General features: G+C 42.1%; 1 protein-coding gene across 2 annotated transcripts in view; it reads right to left on the bottom strand.

Moving 5' to 3' along the window:
* Positions 1-20388, bottom strand: part of phc2b (polyhomeotic homolog 2b (Drosophila)) — a 43061-nt gene that overhangs the window by 2497 nt on the left and 20176 nt on the right. For both annotated transcript variants that reach the window (XM_074639887.1, XM_074639888.1), the window contains exons 7-14: positions 19973-20267; positions 11177-11505; positions 9716-9962; positions 4737-4951; positions 2993-3116; positions 1957-2062; positions 1756-1870; positions 13-337 (exon numbers count right to left, since the gene is read on the bottom strand). In XM_074639887.1, coding sequence (XP_074495988.1) covers positions 13-337; positions 1756-1870; positions 1957-2062; positions 2993-3116; positions 4737-4951; positions 9716-9962; positions 11177-11505; positions 19973-20267 — 1756 coding nt within the window. The remainder of the gene's footprint in view (positions 1-12; positions 338-1755; positions 1871-1956; positions 2063-2992; positions 3117-4736; positions 4952-9715; positions 9963-11176; positions 11506-19972; positions 20268-20388) is intronic.

Genomic DNA, 20388 nt, shown 5'->3' with positions numbered 1-20388 from the left:
TACTCCTCTGACCTGGCAGCGAACGGATGAACTCGTAAACTTCTTCCACGTTCCACTTGGTGGGGTCGTTGGGTAAGAAGCGCTGACAGAGCGAAGGCGAATCTCTAACGACGCAGCCCTCGTGATCCGAGGCCCTGCTGGGATGCCGGTGGACGGGGACCTGAGCCGGGACCGGAGCCGGTGCCAGGGGTCCCGAGCTGGCCGCCGACAGGGGAGACGGCGGCTCCTCGTAGCTGGACATGTCCGAACACGGGCTGGAATCCTCCTGACTGGGCTGCGAGGGATGCGGCGAGGATACAGAACCGCCCTGAGTCTGCTGCGGCGACGGGGACAGCTTCTGAAAGGTAAAATCAGTCGAGCATGACGTCAAGGCTCGCCATCTGAGAAATGAATGGCTCATCAGTAAAACACCGCTGGGACATCGTGTTAGGCACAGCAAAGATTAAAGGGGGTAATAAGTGTGATTTATACTGTACAATAGCGTTAAATGAGTATAAAACACCTGCAGGGATTTGATAGGGCTGTTTGATCGATACCAGCGCCTCGACAATTACTTTGTCAGGTGCTGAACCCTCTGAGTTATAAAACTCACTTCCTGGTCCAAACATGAAACAAAAGCACCCCCCACTGGAAGTTCAGGAGCCAACCCTCAAGGCATTACATAACTCAGAACATTTGGGCTATAAAACCCTTAAAAAGACTGTTCTCCAGCCAAAAAAGACAATCAGTATCATTATTTGGTGTCATCTAAAGTTCGTGTCCCTATTGTACAAATTTAACTTTTTTGTGTCATTACAAGTTTCAGTATTTCAAGGAAGGCAAAGTCAGGTCACAGGATATCGAGAGGTGCTAAAGCCGGTTTCCACCAAGAAGTTCATAGTAATTTTAGTCCCAGGAACTACTTTTCAATGAACTAAAAGGTTCCTTCAGCCCATTGTTGTCTGCGTTTCCACAGCGATCTAAAGACCTGCGAAGATTAGGCGAATTTGTCCGCTGACGTATGAAAAGCCACATGACATTGTGACGAGGGCTGCTGGTGGTTGCAGGGGTAAACAGCTAACTCGAGCCATCTCTCTCTTTTTTTTAAAATGAGTCGGGAAGTCGACAGCAAAGCCTAACTTTACTTTTAATATTATCAAACAAAGAGAAATACTCCCCTCGTCCTAAAATCGATACTAGAGTACTTCCTTGTTTTATGAATGAAGCGGTACAGTTGTACGTTTCACAAATCGGCGACGGTCATCCCTGCAAACTCCACCCTGAAAGTCCCTGTACTTTCAGAAAATATTCCCCCCCGACAAGGGCCTTTTTGGGGGGTAAAAAGTCACCGGAACTTCATCTAAACCCTGGTCCCCGCGGTCGAAACGCAACGAGCTCCTTAAAAGGTTTCTCGTTCCTGCGGTCGAAACGGGGCTAATGTCCAAGTCTCCGATCAGGATGAGCAAATCCAGTTGCTTTCGATGTCTATATAATTTGTGCAGTAGGCAGAAAATCTCTACTAATGCTTCTCCGTTCCTACTGGTCACCGATAAACATTGACAAAGATCATAAAGTGCTTAATGACCCTTTACAAAAACAGAGGGAGATAATTAGGCACTGACACAAATGACGCTTTAGTTCATTATAAAGCAGGAGGCGTGAAAAGTGCAGGGTATAAAATGTGCAGTGGAAGCAGTATCTGATGGGAGGTAGAGTGTTGATGAGTGAAGGAGTGTGTGTGTGTGTGTGTGTGTGTGTGTGTGTGTGTGTGTGTACCTGCTTCTTCGCCTCTATACTGGAGCGGCCCGGAGATCTTCTACGCCAGCGATTCGTCGGTTTACTCCTCTCTGGACGGAAAAGGCCTATCCGCTTTGTACAGCCCACGTTGTACCTGTCAACACAGGTCCACAATTAGAGCTTTATCACATAACATAACTGTTTAAATGAGAAGAAACATAAAACCAAAAGGTGACTTGCCTCTTTGCACAAACCATGGAGCAGAATCTTTTAGAGCCTTTGAACGTGTAGGCAAAGTCGACCCAGCCACAGTATTCACATGTCAGCTTGGGTTCTTGGTCTTTTTCTGTAGGAAGAGAAACAAAATAAATTACCCTAAAAAAATAATCCTCGAATAAAATTCTCAATTTGAATAAAGTGGTTCATCAGATTAAATGAGCCGGTCTTTTTTCTTATTAAATCAACTTTCTTTAAATTTGCCAGTTTCATTGGATTGCTGCTAAACCGCCCCGTTAATATAGATGCGTCCTCTGTGTGCTGCGAGCAGGAGAGCAAACTGTTTTTGACCGCAAAATGTTGTTTTTGAAAGGCTAAACGCCAACAAATATGATATTAAAGCAACATATTTTCGTAAGATAAAAACATGTTGTGAATTTTGGAAATGATTACATCTATCTCTTTTCAATACAATTTGAGTTTTGGTCTGATGACTGACTGAGACGATTACAGAGACGAGGGCTGAGCAGCAGTGGGTGCTTGCTGTGTCTTCAATAATTAGTATACAGAGCAAGTTTATAGATTATGCATTTATAAGGGCATGGAGAGAAAAGATGAACAGAGACACTGACCGTGTGGTCACTTTTCATGTCAACACGAAGCGGATGAATGATTTTTTTCCCCGCAGTGGCAGCGGAGGCAACTAAAAACATTGCGGTCATTGTGCCTAACAATGCACTTTTACAAAACTATACAATTAAAATATGAACAAACCATTTACAAGAATTTAACTCAATTGACCTGCTGCTCTGGAGTTATTGGAAATGTTTGGACCACGCGAGTCTGAAACAATACGCAGCCACCGTGTGCAACACACAGATACATTCTGGGTGGCTCTGCGCTCCATCCAAATTCCTTCCACCCATGCTCCAATCCGCTCACCGGTACTGGGTTATTTCGGTCAATACCTTAAAGGTATCGAGTACCGATACCCAGCCCTAGTGCCAGCACAGTGCAGTATGTGTGTAATATTGTAATAATGTAATAGTTTTTGTCTCACCCGTCATGTCCTCAGGCTCAGAGTCGGTGTTTGCTGCGTTGCTGATGGGGGTTTTGTCGGGGTCGGAGGAGAGCTGATGATCCAGCTTCTTTGGGCTGTCGATAAGAATGGGCAGACGCTCCACCTGGTGACAGGAAGATAATATTTACAAATCTACCTAAACTAAACAGTGACATCATGCTCCACGAATAAGGTACAAAAAGCTGTGGTTACTGTGACTGACAATATAGTCGTACTGCTTCATTTGAACGACCGCAATACAATAATTCTGACATATACCACAATATATTATCAATATAATATCACAAAAGCAATAGTAAGTGCAAAGACTACTTTACATTAGGGGTGTAACGATACATCGATCTGGATTGATATATCGATTCATTGATCAATGATCCAATATCATCAATGCAAAATGAAAACATCATCTTTAAGAGACGCCTTTATTTTGAAGTTGCCTTTTGTGAATTAATGTTAATGTAACAGACTGTGTTAAATGGGCTTATGATATTGTCTCATATCTATCACAGGCCCCTGAATTGAATCAAATCATAATCGTATCGTGGCAGACTTTATATCAGCAAATATCGTATTGTTGTCCAAAGAATCCATATAATATTGTATCGTGATGAAACTTGTGGTTTACATCCATACTTTACATGCGTTTATCCCGATGACTACACCAACACGAATTAATAATCAATCTCCTTGATACATTTTTGATGAGATGGTGAAAATCAGAATAATCGTGTTTTGAGCTCACTTTCATAATTAAACTACAACTGGAGACATCGTTGGCAAAGTAGGAAATGTGCATTTAACAGTGCTGAAACAACTGGTCAATCAGCGGAAAATTAGCTGCACAACTGTGTTAATCGAGTCATTAAGTCATTAAATCAAGCACAAATGGTTCCAGCATCTCAAATGGGAAGACGTGCTGCTTTTCTCCGTTTAATATAATTTAAAACTGAATATCTTAAAGGGTTTTGGACTGTTGGTTAGACAAAAATGAGTAATTTGAAGATGTCACCGTGGGTAATTTTTTCCTCCAATTTTGACATTTCATAGAATAAACACCTAATCCATTAATAGCAAAAAAATAAACACTAACAATCAGTAATAAATACAGTGATGAGCTCTAGTTGAATGTACCATATCAATGTCTTGGCAATGTAAATACTGCACTCATTCATGCTGTATAACAGTATGACTATGTTGTGCTTGTTCGGGCTTATACAGTACATGTAAATACTGTAAACTGTGCATTTACACCACATGTCCAGTAGGAGGCAGTGAGCCCCAAGCCTAGAATTAACAACAAGCTCATGTCATTATGTCGCACCTGAACAAAAGGCTGTTCAGTCCGACTATAGCTTTTTTTTTAGTGATTATAATAAAGATGTCAACATGTATATAGATACACCGGATAAACGCTATAATAACATCACATTTTAAGGGATATGACACAGATTAAAGGAGGGATTTTAATGCCTTGAGATAATTGAGAGGCTGCAGCTCATTACACACACACCTTTATCCATCTGTGCTCCTTCAGCTACACTCTCACTAAAATTAATGACTGAGTCACACAGAAGCTGTGAGCTGTCAGTAGTAGTAGTAACAGAGGGTTTTGTGTTTGCCCGTGCTGACAGCTCCCTGCAGGCGAGCAGTACACCAGAGAGTGTTGGCTACGGGTTGTTTGTCGTGTCTCGCTGATAGTAACGCCGACATCGGGGCCACTTACACACACGGGGAACGGCTCGGCTCCCTCCTGGATGACAAAGCCCTCAATGACATGCGTGAGGACCTGGGGCTTGACGATAGCCTGGGGCGGTTTGTTCTCTCCGTTCTGCGGCGTGGTGCCCGTCACGGTGGGCGGTGCCTCGCTCTCGTTTCCTGAGGTCATGGCTGGAGGTGGTGTCACAGGTGCAGCGATCGGCCTCTTGGTTGAGACCCCGCCTGTTGACCAAGAAATGAATTCAGTTATTGTATAAGAGCGTGATCTCTGAGAGAGCTGGATTGAGTTTGAATGAAATTAGAGCTGAAACACAACGGCTGATTCATCATTTCTGTCATTTTTCAAGCTAAAATGCCAACCATTCTCTCGTTACGGCTTCTCAGATGTGAAAGTTTTATGCTTTTTCGTCATCATATGTGAATATTTTTGAGTTTTGAACGGTTGTTCGCACAAGACAAGCATTCTGGAAATCTCTCTGGATAATTACACTGGGAATTTTTCACTGCTTTGTGACATTTTATTAGGCAGTTAATCGAGAAAATAATCAGCAGTCTTAGATTAATTGTCAGATTCAATCATTAAATAAAAAATACCAAACATATTGGGATTCCAGCTTCTCGTACGGGAATATTTATTGCTTTTTCTCATCATATGTGATAGTAAACTGAATATTTTGGGGTTTTAAACTAGAGCTGGAACGATTAATCAATTAATATCGATTCAACTATTAAATCATTCATCAACTATTTTGATAATTGCTTAATTTTTTAAAGAAAAAAAGTCCAAATTCTCTGATTTCAGCTTTTTAAATGTGAATATTTTCTGGTTTCTTTACTCCTCTGTGACCGTAAACTGAACATCCTTAAGTTGTGGACAAATCAATTAATCGAAAAAAAACCAACAGATTAATGGACATTGAAAATAATCGTTTGATGCAGCCTTATTTTAGACAGTTAGTCGGACAAAACGACACATTTACAGCCCAAGACATCACCTTGAGCTTCAGCAATCTGTAATGACCATTCATTTTTAGTATTTTCTGACATTTTACAGAATCAAAATATTAATTGAGAAACCAATCAGCAGATTAATTAACAATCAAATCAATTAGTAGTCGATGCCTAAATGAAATTACAGTAAAGAAACTAAACTCAGTATACCCACTTATTATCTGAATTATAGAGTTGATCTCTAAATGTCTTTAGGGATAACATGAAGAGCTAAAGCTTGAATTACATCAATTATATTGTTATAGCACATCAGATACTCAGCTGTGTAATAACGCTCATGAGATCACAGACACAATAATCACATTACAGCTACTGTACATGTAAAACAGGGTGCAGTCACATCCACCTGCCTGCTAAGGATTGAAATGAAAGCTAATAAAAGCTGACCATCTGTAGTGACCTACTGACGCACTATAGATCAATAACAAACCGTAAACCCATCATGCATCACTTCCACCACCATAACAACAACAACAACAACAGCAGCGTCGTCTCGTCTTCCCACTGGAACACCACAAAGCGAAAGTAAACATGAAGCCGCCATGCTTTGTCATGTTAAAAGTCACAAGTGTTGAATTCACTTTCTTACCAACTTCCGCTGTGTTCAGAGAGAAAACATGTGCGGGTTTGCTCGTGTTTGTTGTTGTAATGATCCGACACACACACAGACCGACCTGCGGATCTGGTTTAAGCTGCAGCTCCGTTAAAGAGCAGCTTTTAAAGCAGCAGGATCCGCCTCTCTGTTTCCTCCCACTGCAGCTAGCCTTAGCGTTAGCATCTCTAATCCTCCTCAGCCTGCTGCTGCTGCAGGACAACATGGTTCAAGCTGACAGAGAGAGAGGAGGGTCTCCAGATTCCAACGACTCACTAGAACCAATTAAACTAGAATAAAAGAATTAAAGCGACTAATAAAGGCGAGATTAGAGCGCATGTTTGCTGCAGGGACATAGAGAGGGATTTTAGGGTCCAAGTCCCCCCAATGACCCCCTCTGACAAAACTTTCCCTCTAAATGTATCATTTTAAATTTAAAGGGACTGTTTGTAACTTTTTACACGTATAAATCTACCGGGTCGGTGTCCCATGCATGCTCGCATATGCGCGCTCGCGTGTGTCTACGCTGTTAAGACAAGACTCCAACACAAACTACACGGAAGCACCAAAACTGCAAAGTTATATCTAGTGAAGCCCGTCTTGCAAAACAATGTTGGCGGCGGTCGTAGTACCCGGGTACTTCCTGCTTCAGCCCCGGAGGCTGAAGCAGGAAAAGCCAACACTAGGATCAGCAGTGATTCATGGAGAGACCTCCGTCTGGTCAGCTAACATTACTGCCAAGCAGCTGAAATATAGAGTGATATTGTGGTTTTAGCTGACGTGTGTCGCCTCGCTGTTTTGACCGATGCTCGTTCATATCTATGGAGAGCGAGCACAAGCGCGAGCCCGACACTGACTTTTGTTGACTTAACGGCCACAGGTGTCGCTGTTAACAAGCATTTCTGAATTCTGGGAATGGAGGGTGGGTTCAAGACTTGCGGCACACTCACATGCACTAAGATGCACTAAAAGGCACGCACGGCCAGCCCGGCTATGTCAACAAAGCACAGAGAAGCTCAGATTACAACACACACACAGAGAGAGAGTGACGTCATTCTCTGCTCAGGTAGACATTACTCCTCTATATCTTTACATAGCTAATAGTTGTTTGATGCTATATCAATGTTCTGGATATCGTATAGAGCACCAAAGTAGTAGATCTGAGTACTTCTTCCATCACTGGTGTTCAGACAGAAAACTGCTTTAAAAAAATTCAAGGTGCTGCATTTATGGTTGGCGTGTTGTTATGGGTAACAGTGAGACAATGAAACATGATCCAGGAAGTCCAGTTTGAGTAACAGATCCATGAGTTTGTAGCATGGCTGTATTAAGAGAGCTGGATCTTTGTGGCCACAAATTAATGATTGATGCTGGTACCCAAAAAGCATTTTCCCCATAGACCACCACTATAAACGAAACGTCTGTAAAACCTCTGACAGCACACCTCGGACTATAAACAAGGTCAATTATTACTCATTGTATGATGAATTTTTAAACCACGGAGGTTTCATATTTGCAAAACTTCCCCAGGGCTTAGAGAAGTGATTGTAAGGTGCATGATGTCATCCTACGGTTAATATTTATCTTTTGTCCTGACATATACCCAGGAAAAATACAAAGAACATGACATCATAGTCCTCAATGCAGTGATGGGCTGCAGTCTATATATTCTGTACTGTGTGTTCATCAGTTAATGTATTAATCTACTCTATTTACATACTCCTATTTAAATACTTGACAGAGAAGTGACAGTGTGTCTGAGTATCTGTTGGCAGAGAGCAGGGCCGACGTGTGAAATTCAGTGCAGATAATCTTTGTAGCTGGAAACCGTGTACACTCAATAAGCCACTTTGACTGAAAAACAGCTTTTGTTAAATTTTCCTAAAGTTAAAAAAAGCTGAAACTTTGGCCCCCGTCGTCATCAGCCCCAGCAGTCGCTGGATTACAAAAATAGTTTCCTGCTCTGGCGGTGAGCATCACACCCAACTCGCTGCCCATAAACAGCAATTTGTGGTCAACACGATGTCTCATTTTACAAGAAACACAGCATTAGTCCCATTTCCAAACGTTTAGAAGAAAAATCACTATAGAAACTGATCTGTGTCAACATTTAGAAATATATACACCCAAATAATTTGGTGTTCAGCAAGAAGAGTATAGCTGCTACATGATGATGCTCTACTGAACCATGAGTCAAACAACCTGCTTTATCCCTTTTATCCAAATCACCTGGCAGACAATATGTGCACAATAAGCAGAAAACGCAGCGATATCAAGACACATGTTACTGACGATGCAACATTTTCTGGGATTTTCTTGTTACATAAAAGCTTTTTAACTGGATTATATCCCTTTAAAGTTAACCCCGAATTTCAAAACAGTTTGGCCAAAGTTTAGAAACTTTGATTTTTCCGAGTTGCCGTCATAATGGTCTATCACACAAGCACGCGTCAGAAATTGTCTAATGGATCATGACTCAGCAACAATCTAATGCAATCCAACAGAATAGCCGTGTAATACAGTAAATCCTCTTTATACTGTTCAGGTTTTGTTGACAACTTGTAAGAAAGGCTGTAGTTTGCGACTCGCTGCCCGACACCTTTCCTAACCTCAACCATTCGAGATCAACGCCTAACCTCAACCATTCGAGGTCAATGCCTAACCTCAACCATTCGAGGTCAATGCCTAACCTCAACCATTCGAGATTAACCACCGCCGATTCAACATGCTGAATCGGCCGAAAAACCTCCGACACGTGCAGACTAGAGCTGACGGTACGGGACACACAACAAAAACTAGGCCGACGGACGCTCACCGCTGGCCTCAAACTGTTGGACGGCCGACTGTCGCCTTGGTGTGTCAGGGCCTTAACACGGTGAATCAGTATGTGCCAAAATGTCTCCAATACAATTTACAGACAATGAACTAATAAACAATAAATGTCCATTATGAGTCTGGTTATATTACTGTTGTTCTGATGTTCAGGGTGTTTTTGTTTGTGGGTTTAAATGTTTGTGCACAGCACAGCGTTGAGTGAATTGCGGGTATCAGGTGAGCTTTTTGTCCGCAGCTCAGGGAAATAACAAAGCGAACGACAAACAAAGCAATAAGAGACAGAGAACAGTGAAGCTAAATGTGCTGCAGACACAACATGTTCTGAATTACAAGTAAACATCAGCATTGATTTTCTTTTGCTCCACTGAAGGATTCCAATAGTTGGCCGATTCAAGAAGAGCAGAGCAGAAATAATTATATGTTTTCTGTGTCAAGAAGAAAAAGTTTGAGTTTAAGAGTTTGTTTGACTGCTACTTCTTGTCCCAGGGGCTAATAGGTTAAGAGCAGAGCATAATTTAGCAGCTCAGGACGTCATGCTGACTCATTACCTTGTGGCTGGACAGCTGGTGTGGCTGGGTCGACCTTGGGATGCTCGACAGGTTTGGTAGGTTGTGATGGCGAAGGTGCAGGTTGCTGCTGTTGCTGCTGTTGCTGCTGTTGCTGCTGTTGCTGCTGTTGCTGCTGTTGCTGCTGCTGTTGCGGCTGCTGTTGTGGTTGTGTGGCGGGGGGCGGACATGTCTCTCTGACCACTAGTGAGGTTGGCTTATCTTTGCTGTCCTGAACCAGTCGAGAGGCCTACGATGTGCATCAGGAAGAGGGGAAAACATGAGAGAAAGCACATCTGATCAGGGACTGTTTGTTCTTTTAGTGGCAGTGACTCAAAAACTGAAAACCATCAGGCTTGGAAAATATAACATCAGTGGGAAAACATTACACCAGGAATCCCAAACTCAGGAGACTCCTGTGTTTTTTTTAACATGTATGTCTTGGAGTGAAATGGATTCGGTGGGTGTTGTTGGAACAGTAGTCTTTGCTTTGCTGGTTACCACATAAAAAAAAAATCAAGAATATGAGGAGAAGAAGAAGAAGAAGGAGAAGGAGAAGAAGAAGAAGAAGAAGAAGCTAACAGTTCACACTCAGTACTTGGTCCATGTGGGGACTTGAACAGGCGACCCTTCGGTCCCAGAGGACCAAGTCCCTATGGACTGAGCTACTGCTGCCCCCAGGTTGTGTCAAGAAATCAATGGAGCACAAAAACAATGAATCACATTAAATATTTAATGCTGGATACATAAAATGGATAATACATGTTACTGGAGGAAACAGATACCCTCCTATACCTATTTCCTCTAGATGTATGAGACAGGTCAACTATTTGTCCACATTTTAATTAATTTTTACAAGCATTTCTATATAAAGTAAATCATTTCCAACAAGCCACGTTAGCAGTCCACTGTGTGACTGTGCTTTGAGCTAAATGCTAACATTCAGGTATAATGTTTAGACCATGTTAGTTAGCAAGCTAACTAGCACTAAGCACAGCATGCAGCCGAGGCTGATGGAAACGCCATTAGTTTTACAGATATTTGGTCATAAACCAAAGTATGTTAGTTTAGCATGTTAGTTAGCATGCTAACTTTTGCCGATTAGCACTAAGCACAAAAAACAGCCGATTTCATGGCAAACCATCTAATAGTTGTTGAGATATTTCAGTCTGGACCAAAGTGGTGGATCAACCAACAGACCAACAGACCAACAGACCAACAGACCATGGCACAGCAACATTATTTTATAGCACCAACATTATACTTCAGAAACGCTGCGTTAACATAAGGCAGGATTGCATAAACTAAATCTAAACACAGGCATTAACTTGACAAAGGAAAAAGGGCAAGTCCCTGACCTGCTTTTACACCAACATCTATCCATGGCTTTAACCTTATCAGTGATGCTGCAAGTTATTAAAGTGCTCTTTAGTTTGAGAGCTTGCTGTGTGTAACTGTGCTCACCGTTGGCTGGATCTGTAGGTTGATGGCAGTGAGCTGGACGGGCTGAGCTTTGGCGTGGTTGAGGGAGGAGTGGAGGGCGTGGGGGCTGATGGTGGAGTGGAAGATGGTGGCCTGCTGACTGGGCATGGAGGCCTGGTGCAGAGCAGGTTTGGGCAGTACGGGGACGGGGTGCTGTGACGGTTGAATGGATGCCGTCTGCAGTAGCTGGCCCGCGGCCCTCTGGGAAGCTTGGCTCTGATGGACCACAAACTGTTGCTGCTGCTGCTGCTGCTGCTGCTGCTGCTGCTTGTGCTGCTGAACCAGGGAGTGGGGCTGAATCTGTGTGTATGCTGGAACGACAACAACAACAACATACCTTATTTTTTAACATTCATGAATTCAGCTACCTGCTGTGTTCACCACCCGAAGACACCTCACCAGCCACCGACTACTTGCCATCCAATTTACCTTTGAATTAGGTCCTACACAATATACATTTGGGTACACCTATATGACTTGTAGTAGACTGAATGTCCTCTGCTCATCTCTGTTTGTTAATGTGGCCACTGACAGTGTTCAGGTCAGTGTTTTTTTGTACTTTGTAAAAAGATTGATATAGAATAGCATGTAATGCTTTTATTCTGACAAAAAAAATAGATAAAGTCCAAGTGAAACGTAAGTTACAGTTTCATAGGCTTCTGTACTGTGACGTATTCCCCAGTGAAACAGAATACTTGAGTGGTGTACGAGAGGGATTTAAATAAAATCCTTTGCATTTGATTGGATCGCTAATAAGTGGGCGGGCTTAGAATGTAGCGCAATAAGGAGCTACACCTTCTACAGCTACACCTACATGCACACCTCCATAGTCGCTAAAAGTTGCAGATTGATTGATGGATAGATGTCATGATATTATTGGTTGAAATTGGTTGGTACTAGCTTACGTAAGGACAGGAAGGGATCTTGATTTTAACTTTAAAGATTGATTCAGATTTTGATGTATTATGTGCCATATGTACACGTACTGTACATACTGTATGGCATGGGATCATCTGTAATCATTCTTCCTGTCCTATTGGCTACTATTATCCTACTATCATTATTATCCTATTGACTCTATTAATTGATTTGAAAAAACTAAACAAGACCAAAAAAAACAACCATTATCTAATTACAATTTTTGGGCTAACTGCAATATACAACAAATACTGTAACTACTGTATTCCAGTAAGAGTGCTGAGAAAAAGTCAATTGTTTGATTACCAGAAAATCAATCTGCAACAATTGCAACTGTAATTTGTTTAAACCATTTAATCAATGCAAAACATTCTCTGGTTTCTCCTTCTAAAATATGAGTATTTACTGTTTTTCTTTGTTTTATATATCAATAATAAAGAATCTCTTTAGCTTTTGGACTGTTGATCGGACAAACTATGCACTTGGATGACGTCACTTTTGGCTCTCTGCATTTTTTGTTTTTATAAAATGTACAATGAATTGATCAATAGAAAAAAAAATCTGATTAATTGATAAGAAGAGTAATAGTTGCAGGCCTGGTGTTCAACAAAGATTACACAACACACATTGCACGCCACAGTCTCAAATATTTTTACAAGTCAAACGTGTTACAAACCACGAGTACTTCATGCATGCTCACATCCGTCCATCCGTCCACCACACTATCAGGAGCTCTGAGAAATGTAGACGTCTGCACAGAAGAGCCTGTTTTGTAGCTTTCCCTTCACCCGTGTGCCCCCGTGTTGACAGGATGTAACATTAAGAGCTCGCTGAGAGGTGCACAGAGAGTTGCAGTTTTGGTCTGACCATTACTCACAAATCGTTTCAAAATGGCCTGTCACCACCTGTCAGCGCTGTTGTGGGTAAAAAGACATCCTGAGCTCATAACTTGCCCCGAAGCCCGAGACGCAGCACATCAATCTTGCACTGTGGGAGCGGGCCTGTGTGGGAGCGGGCCTGTGTGGGAGCGAGGTTCAGCGGAAGTAGCCCGAGGCTAGTCTAAGATTGGGAATGCCTCAGGAACGAGCATGCGGAGCCAACTGTCCGTGACACTCTTTATGAGGTAATGTTGAATCAGGATGTCCGAGCCCCTCAGCTGCCTCCTTCATCTTTAACAGCTCTACCAGGAAATACTAACAACTAATTGACTCATTCTTATTACTAACACCCAAACAAGAAATGACTCCTGCACCAGAGCAGCTTCTGCTATATGAGCCGTGTGAACACGGAGGTGTGTTTGGTGATGTTAATAAACCCCCTAATAAATCCAAGCATGGAAAACTGCCAAGTACATCAGTGTTTGTCTCAAATCCCCCTCACCCCCACCTTCCTCCTCCTGTTCTTTTCATGATGCCTTGTGTGGGATAGGCTCCATCTGGTTTCAAAGTTTCCCTGTGAGGCACTAACCGCAGTCTGTGTGCCCTGCTGTGGAATATATAGATGTTTCTATCCAGCAGGGGTTTTGCATGTCATTAGGGCCTTTAATGCTACAGGATCTGCTGAAAAGTGTTTTCTTTTTCACATGGTGAGACTCAGTGGAACCCACCAACAGAAAATATGGTCAGCTATGGCGTACAGGGATATTTATAATGTTCAGAACAGGGTGGATATGAGTCTGGGATGGGAGGACACATCCATCAGCATGATCATCAAAGATGTCAGCCTATAAGATGGTTCAGCAATTTAAACAGACACTTCAGGGGATAACGGCATCCATCAGTTCAGCAGCTGTGCCTAAAGGTGGCATAATAATCAATTAATAGATGCAGAAAAATTCTGCAAAACTCCTTAATTTGAATTTTAAAGTAGTTCTTTATAACTTTTTTTTTTTAATAAAAGGAGTAAGTTCAATGTTAAACATGAAAAGAAGAAATAACATTATACAAATAACTATATTTGGCATGAAAACGTATTAGTCGAATAAGGTTCCAGCTTGTCAAATGGCAGGATTTGCTGCTTCTCTTTTATCATACAGTATTTGTCAACTTTGTCGACAGTAAAATTAACAACTTTAAGTTTTGGACTTTCGGTCAGACAAAACAAGATATTGAACTTTGAAAAGTCACTTTGGGTTCTGCAAAGTTGTGATATTTTTCACTATTTTTTTTGTCATTTCATCGACCAAGCGATTAATCAGAAAAACAACTGGCAAATCAATATCATGAAAGTCAGGGGGTAACCGGAAATAGGTAGGATTCATCCTCTGGGCACCATGAATGGTTGTTACAATTTCATGCAATAAATCCACTAGTTGTTGAGATATTTCAGTCTGGACCAAGGTGGTGGACCGACCAACTGACTGACAGGGCAACTGCATAGGGTCGGCTCAAAGCTCGGCATTAGCTTCAATTAATTTAGGCTAACATATCAACTCAGACAGATACTAAACCAAAACACTTCAGGGATAATAGAGCCGTTATTCCTTGTCGATCAGGGTTTCAATTAAGGAGTTTCTGTAGCACGCTGACTTTCTTGCGTTTGTGTTTCTTTCCTTCTCATGATCTGCCTTCTTGACTTCTGGCAACCACTTAGTAGGACAATAACAACCATGTGGAAGTGGCACTACCCAAGGACAATAGGGCATGTGAAAGAACGCAGAACTGAAAACTTGACTGTTTGCTCAGCGCAACTCACATTAGAACCGAGACACAACGTTATCCCAACTGCACTGCAGCAATACCTACACTCTGTGATTAATAGACGGTAATAAAAAGTACTCACCTAACCTTTTCATGCTTAATGCTAATGATTATGCTGTTGTAAATGTGGCCATAAAATTAAAAAAAACTGCCACATGAGAATCAAAATGCACCAGGAATAGTTTTGTAATTGCATAGTGGCACTTTTTATCAATATCTCACTGAATCATTAGGTACCAAGAGATTTCTCAGCCCCCGTCCCGAGCGAGGGAGGGAGGGGGATTTCTGAATCAGGACACACACCGGATACAACCAGCCTTTCCTGTGAATCTTGATAACTTTCTCAAGCATCTAATGAGGAGCAGAGAGTAGTCTTGGAAGAAAAGGAAGACAGGGGAATTCATTTAAATGCCATTCCCCCTCAAGGTCTTGGGATTAAGGACTGGAATGACTCAGCCATCCCCCCACACCCACACCCACACCCACACAGTCATACAATATTCAGTATGTGGCAGTGGCCTCCACGCCCCCTGAGTAGACCTCTTACTCTATCTGCGTGTTGTTGCGCAATGTCCCGTGGTTGAGGACAGTTCCTGATGGGTTTGTAGCACCAGGCCCTGGAAAATCCCTGAGTTTCCACACTCTCACTGGCTGCCGCTTTGGCTAACTATCCTGAAACACATTCCGACCTAAAACAACAGAGCAACAGCAGGCCGTACGCCATCTCTCCTCACTTAAATACAAATCAGGTTTGATACTATATCAGGTGGGCATTAAGACAACATGAGCTAAATGAATCCTGTTCCTGGTTGGTTTAAATACTGCACACTGTTCCAGATAGAAAACAGGGCCCGTCTCATGTTCAAGTGAAAACACAACAGCGGGCTCTCAGGAAGAAAACCAAATCACACACATCAGTATTTTAGCAGCTGTACACTCCACCAGTGTGGTCATATTTTCAGATCAACAAAAAGGAGATAAAGTGAAAGTGAAGTTGAAGTGTGGCTTCTCATTTTTTGCAATCATTTTCAAGTGAAACTGGCAGCCGATGCTGCTGCTAGCAGCTCCATAACTCTGCCAAGACAGACTTGGTGTGCAGATCTGCTCTTTTAATCTGTGAGCATGGTGCTTTTGGGAGTTCCCTGCTGTGTTTTTTTATAGTAAAGGTGCCGGCTCTTTAGTGCCAAGAGGAGGCGATGACAAACGCTCTACTGCAAATTGCCAATAACATTTGTTTCCAATCCAATTCCTTAACAGAGGAACTGCTCTAAAAATGATCTGCCATCTTTTTGGAAAGCGAGATGAAAACTGATGACCAAAAATAGCAAAAACACAATTAATCACACCTCTTCTTCTATTTCTGTTGTTCTCTCAGATCAGGCAAGGCGGATTTCTGTTCAGTCAAAATTCAACACAAAATGTGTTTGATTTACAATACAATTTCAATAATAACATTTAGGTTATTGATACGGTTGCAGACTTTTTTTAATTATTATTGAGCCTCTTTGTTGGCGTCTTATCTATCAAACGTGTTTCCGTAGTTTTATCTTGCCTTCAAGTCAAGTGCATACAAATTAGCGGTTAATATGACTCAGTAAGTGAGATTAAAGATTAAAGATGAGGTTTTGTCATTATTTAGACTACTTATACTTGTAATGCAGGCTTAGTCCACAATTAACCCAATACAAGTGAAAAAATACTCTCTAATTAGACACAAGTAATTACATCTACTCATAAAGCCAAGGCTATTATGGACAGGGTGTGAACTTACCAACCACCAGCAAAACCTCTGGTTTCCTGAAGCTAAATTACAGGTCCGTACCGTCTATTAGCCACAACCAGTGGGCAACCTCGGGTCTGAGAAGTGAAGCCAATGAGGAAGTGCCTTAAACTTGCATTCTTTCTAATGGCCAGCAGGGGGCGACTCCTCTGGTTGCAAACATATACTGTATATAAGAAGTGGACGTAGTCAACGTGACGTCACCCTTTGGTTTGTGGACTGCCGTTTTGAAGCCTTGAGTTCAGCATTTTGGCCGTCGTCATTTTGTTTTGTTTTTTAAAACAGACCCTGCTTTATGGTCTATTTGACTCTAAATGGGACAATAATTTACTAAATGAACATCATGCTGTATTGAAGAAGACTTGAAACTAGCGATTGAGACCATAAACTCATGTTTACAATGTTTACTAAGGTAATAAATTTAAAAGGCACTTCAGCATTGGCTTCACTTGTCAGACCCGGAGGATGCCCACTGGTCATAACATTTTGGTTTCCTGAAAATGTCTTACTCAGCGTTCGGTTGTATTTAAGTGTCACTTCTGGTTCAAAGAAACCAAGATGGCAACGACCAAAATGCCAAACTCAAGGCTTCCAAACGGCAGTCCACAAACCAATGGGTGACGTCACGTTGACTACGTCCACTTCTTGTATACAGTCTATGGCCACAAGAAAACACTAAACATCAATCATCAAAGCAGTTGGCGACATTTTGGATTTACAAGAGACAGAAAGTTTTCCCTGGTTTTACGTTGTAAATCAAAGTGCATAATGACTCAGTCACAGTGAAGTTGCATCCAAGCTTTTATCCTAATCTGAATCATCCCATCAACAGCCATCCAAACAGCGTCTCTTTCTCCTGATCCGCAGTGTATTAACTCCCCGGCATCTCCTCATGTGCACACCTGTCCCTCATGGCCTGCTGCTATGGCAACCCATGTTAATTTTTCCAGACAGCATGCAGCCAGATTTCCAGCTTCCATCCTCCCTTTCTTTTTGTGTGAATCCATTACTGCAACAAAGCAAGACACAGTTGTGCACTGACACGCTCAGATAATCCCCCCTCCACCCCACCCCACACACACACACACACACACATACATACATACACACACACGCTCAAAACATACACAAACATCTGAATAGGCAGATAAAAACAATAGCACGCATTAACACTGTGTACTGCAGTGCTGCTCAATAAACTATTTTATGAAATGTGATGTTATATCAGGACCCTCTTTAAATAATGTGATAATGCATCTGAAGGGGGCTTATCCTGCAAACAAACTGGACTAAATGTGATTTAATCAGCTTGTACTGCTGGCTTATTCACAACCATTCACACCAAAAAGAAAAAAAAAACAGCTGCTGACTTTCAATTACACAATATGTGGTTCAGAAAGACTCCAGCGTGGCAGTGTGCCCTTCACAGCTTCTAGTTCACAAAGCAGCAGCTCGACTGTTCCAGACACAGCCCAACACACCGTGTCTGTCTGTAATACGGCTGGTTTCACCCCTTTACTGAGTGACTGGGTTTATGATGCAGGCCCCGACATGTCTCACTCACAGCTCAGAGGAAAGCTATTAAAAGCTCAAAGTGTAAAAACTCTTTTCTCATCTGATCTCACCGTAAACACGAGAACACATTTCTGCCGTATAAATGACAGCTGCCTGAAGCCGCCGGTCTGTTTTCAAGGTTCGAAATGGACATCTGTTTCAGAAGAGAAGCACGCAGCAGCTGACAGGCACTTTGGCAGTTTCATTTATCTGCTCGGTAAAAATGAAAATAAACTTCCTAACTGCATATTGAGTGTCAGTGTCTGTACAGAAATAACACAAAGTGGACTGTTTACATTGAACATACATGCCAATAGCTGTGTAACCAGCGGGGAGTCTACAGTACAGCCACACTAGCAGCTCTGTGAGGCTGAACGGCATCAGCATGGCAACATACTCACGATCACAATGCTAACATGCTAATGTTTAGCAGGTATAACAATTACTAGCTTCGTCATCTTAGTTTAGCATGTTAAGCTAATATTTGCTAATTAGCACAAAACACAAAGTACGGCAGAGGATGATGGGAATGTCATTCATTTTTCACCAGCAGCATTTTTTTGTGTGATTAATTCGTACGTTAATATATTTTTTCGAACCGTTGTTTTTGTCATGAATACATTCACACAGAATGTGAATATTACGCGGCCGAACAAGGTTGATTTTTCAAAGCTTTCGCATCCCAAATAAAAGGCATCAAACAATCACGTCGTGCGGAATCGCGCCTATATTTATGAAACAACAGCATGGAGGCGCCGAACCAAGACGACAAACGTTATTACTCCCTTTCGCGACAATCCATCCATTAGTTGTTGAGATAATTTGTCATCCTTCATGCTGCCAGCTCCGAGGCAAATTTTGATATTGGGCTATATAAATAAAATTGACTTTGCTTGACTAGCATGGCTAAAAATACTTAATCGTACCGATATCCAGAGCATCAATATAGCATCAAACAACTATTTGCTATGTAAAGATGTAGAGGAGTAAGGTCTACCTGAGCAGAGAATGAAGTCACTCTCCCTCTGTGTGTGTTGAAATCAGATCTTCAACGTGCTTTGTTTACATATCCGGGCCGGCCACGCGTACCTTTTAGTGAATGTGTGCGTGCCCCACTGGCTAGCTCACAGCCGTTGCTCTGCACTGCTCTCATTTGGCATTTACAACTGATAACGTCGTCCCGACCAGCGGAAGCGTAGCACCATCTCAGGTTAACACTGTAAGCTCTGTCAGAACTGTTGCCGTAGTTTTCACTGTTAGCGCTGTTAGCACCGTTAGCTACGAGTCGCCAGCTCAGCTGTCGCCATGTTGAGAGCCGTGCAGGGGCAATACAAATGCTCCCAATCTCACATTTAGTACCTTCAAAAGGACGCAGCTATTGAATATTCTGATCCAAGTGAAATTTTTAGGCACTTTTTGACTTCAGTCTGAATATCTAACCATCATTTATGTTTTTTTACCCATTAGGACTGCATCTCACGATAGTTTTCATTATCAACTGATTGGTCTATGTACAATTTGAAAACGGTGAAAAAAGCCTATTCAAATTTCCTCAGGGCAAAAGTGAGGTCTTTAAATTGTTTGAATTAATTTTGTTTGACCTACAGTCCAAAATACAAAAATATTCACTTTGCCTTCACATAAGAAGTAGAAAAGCAGCATCTGAAAAGCTGGAAGTGGCGAATTCAAGATATTTGTCCATAAAAAAGACAATTTATCAATTAGTCATAATCAAGTTATAACTTGACTGTATGATTCCGCTCTAATACCCTGATTCAGACTTTAACATGATTCAAACTTTTCAGGCTGCAGTCAGGCTCCACTCACCTGGAGCGATCAGAGGCTGAGCACTGATGGCTGTGACGTTGCGGCTCATGTTTATAGCTCGGACCTCTGTGACCGCCACACTGTCCCCTTTCTTCAATGCTTCATGTGAGCCATCCGAGGAGCTGGCCTTCCCTCCTGTGGAGGTGTGCGTCATTTGGCTGGGATTCTTGATCAGTGAGGCAGGCTGAATGGGCACGGGGCTCTGCTTCAGACTGAGAGCCTGCAGGGTCTGAGTCTGAGAGGAGGACGTGGTCGCCACCTGCTGGCCACGGATGGCCAGATTCTGGACCTGATTCTGAGAGAGAAACAGATGATGAGAGATTATTGATACAGGCAGATTCACAAAGTGGGTTAAAGGAGCAGATATTATTAGTTTGTCAGGACTGTGTTTATCACAAAATGAATGAAGATGTACT

The sequence above is a fragment of the Sebastes fasciatus genome, chromosome 1, assembly GCF_043250625.1.
Source record: "Sebastes fasciatus isolate fSebFas1 chromosome 1, fSebFas1.pri, whole genome shotgun sequence".
Classification (NCBI taxonomy): Eukaryota; Metazoa; Chordata; class Actinopteri; order Perciformes; family Sebastidae; genus Sebastes; species Sebastes fasciatus.
Note: the sequence above shows the minus strand (reverse complement) of the source record. Positions and strands in the feature narration are given on the sequence as shown.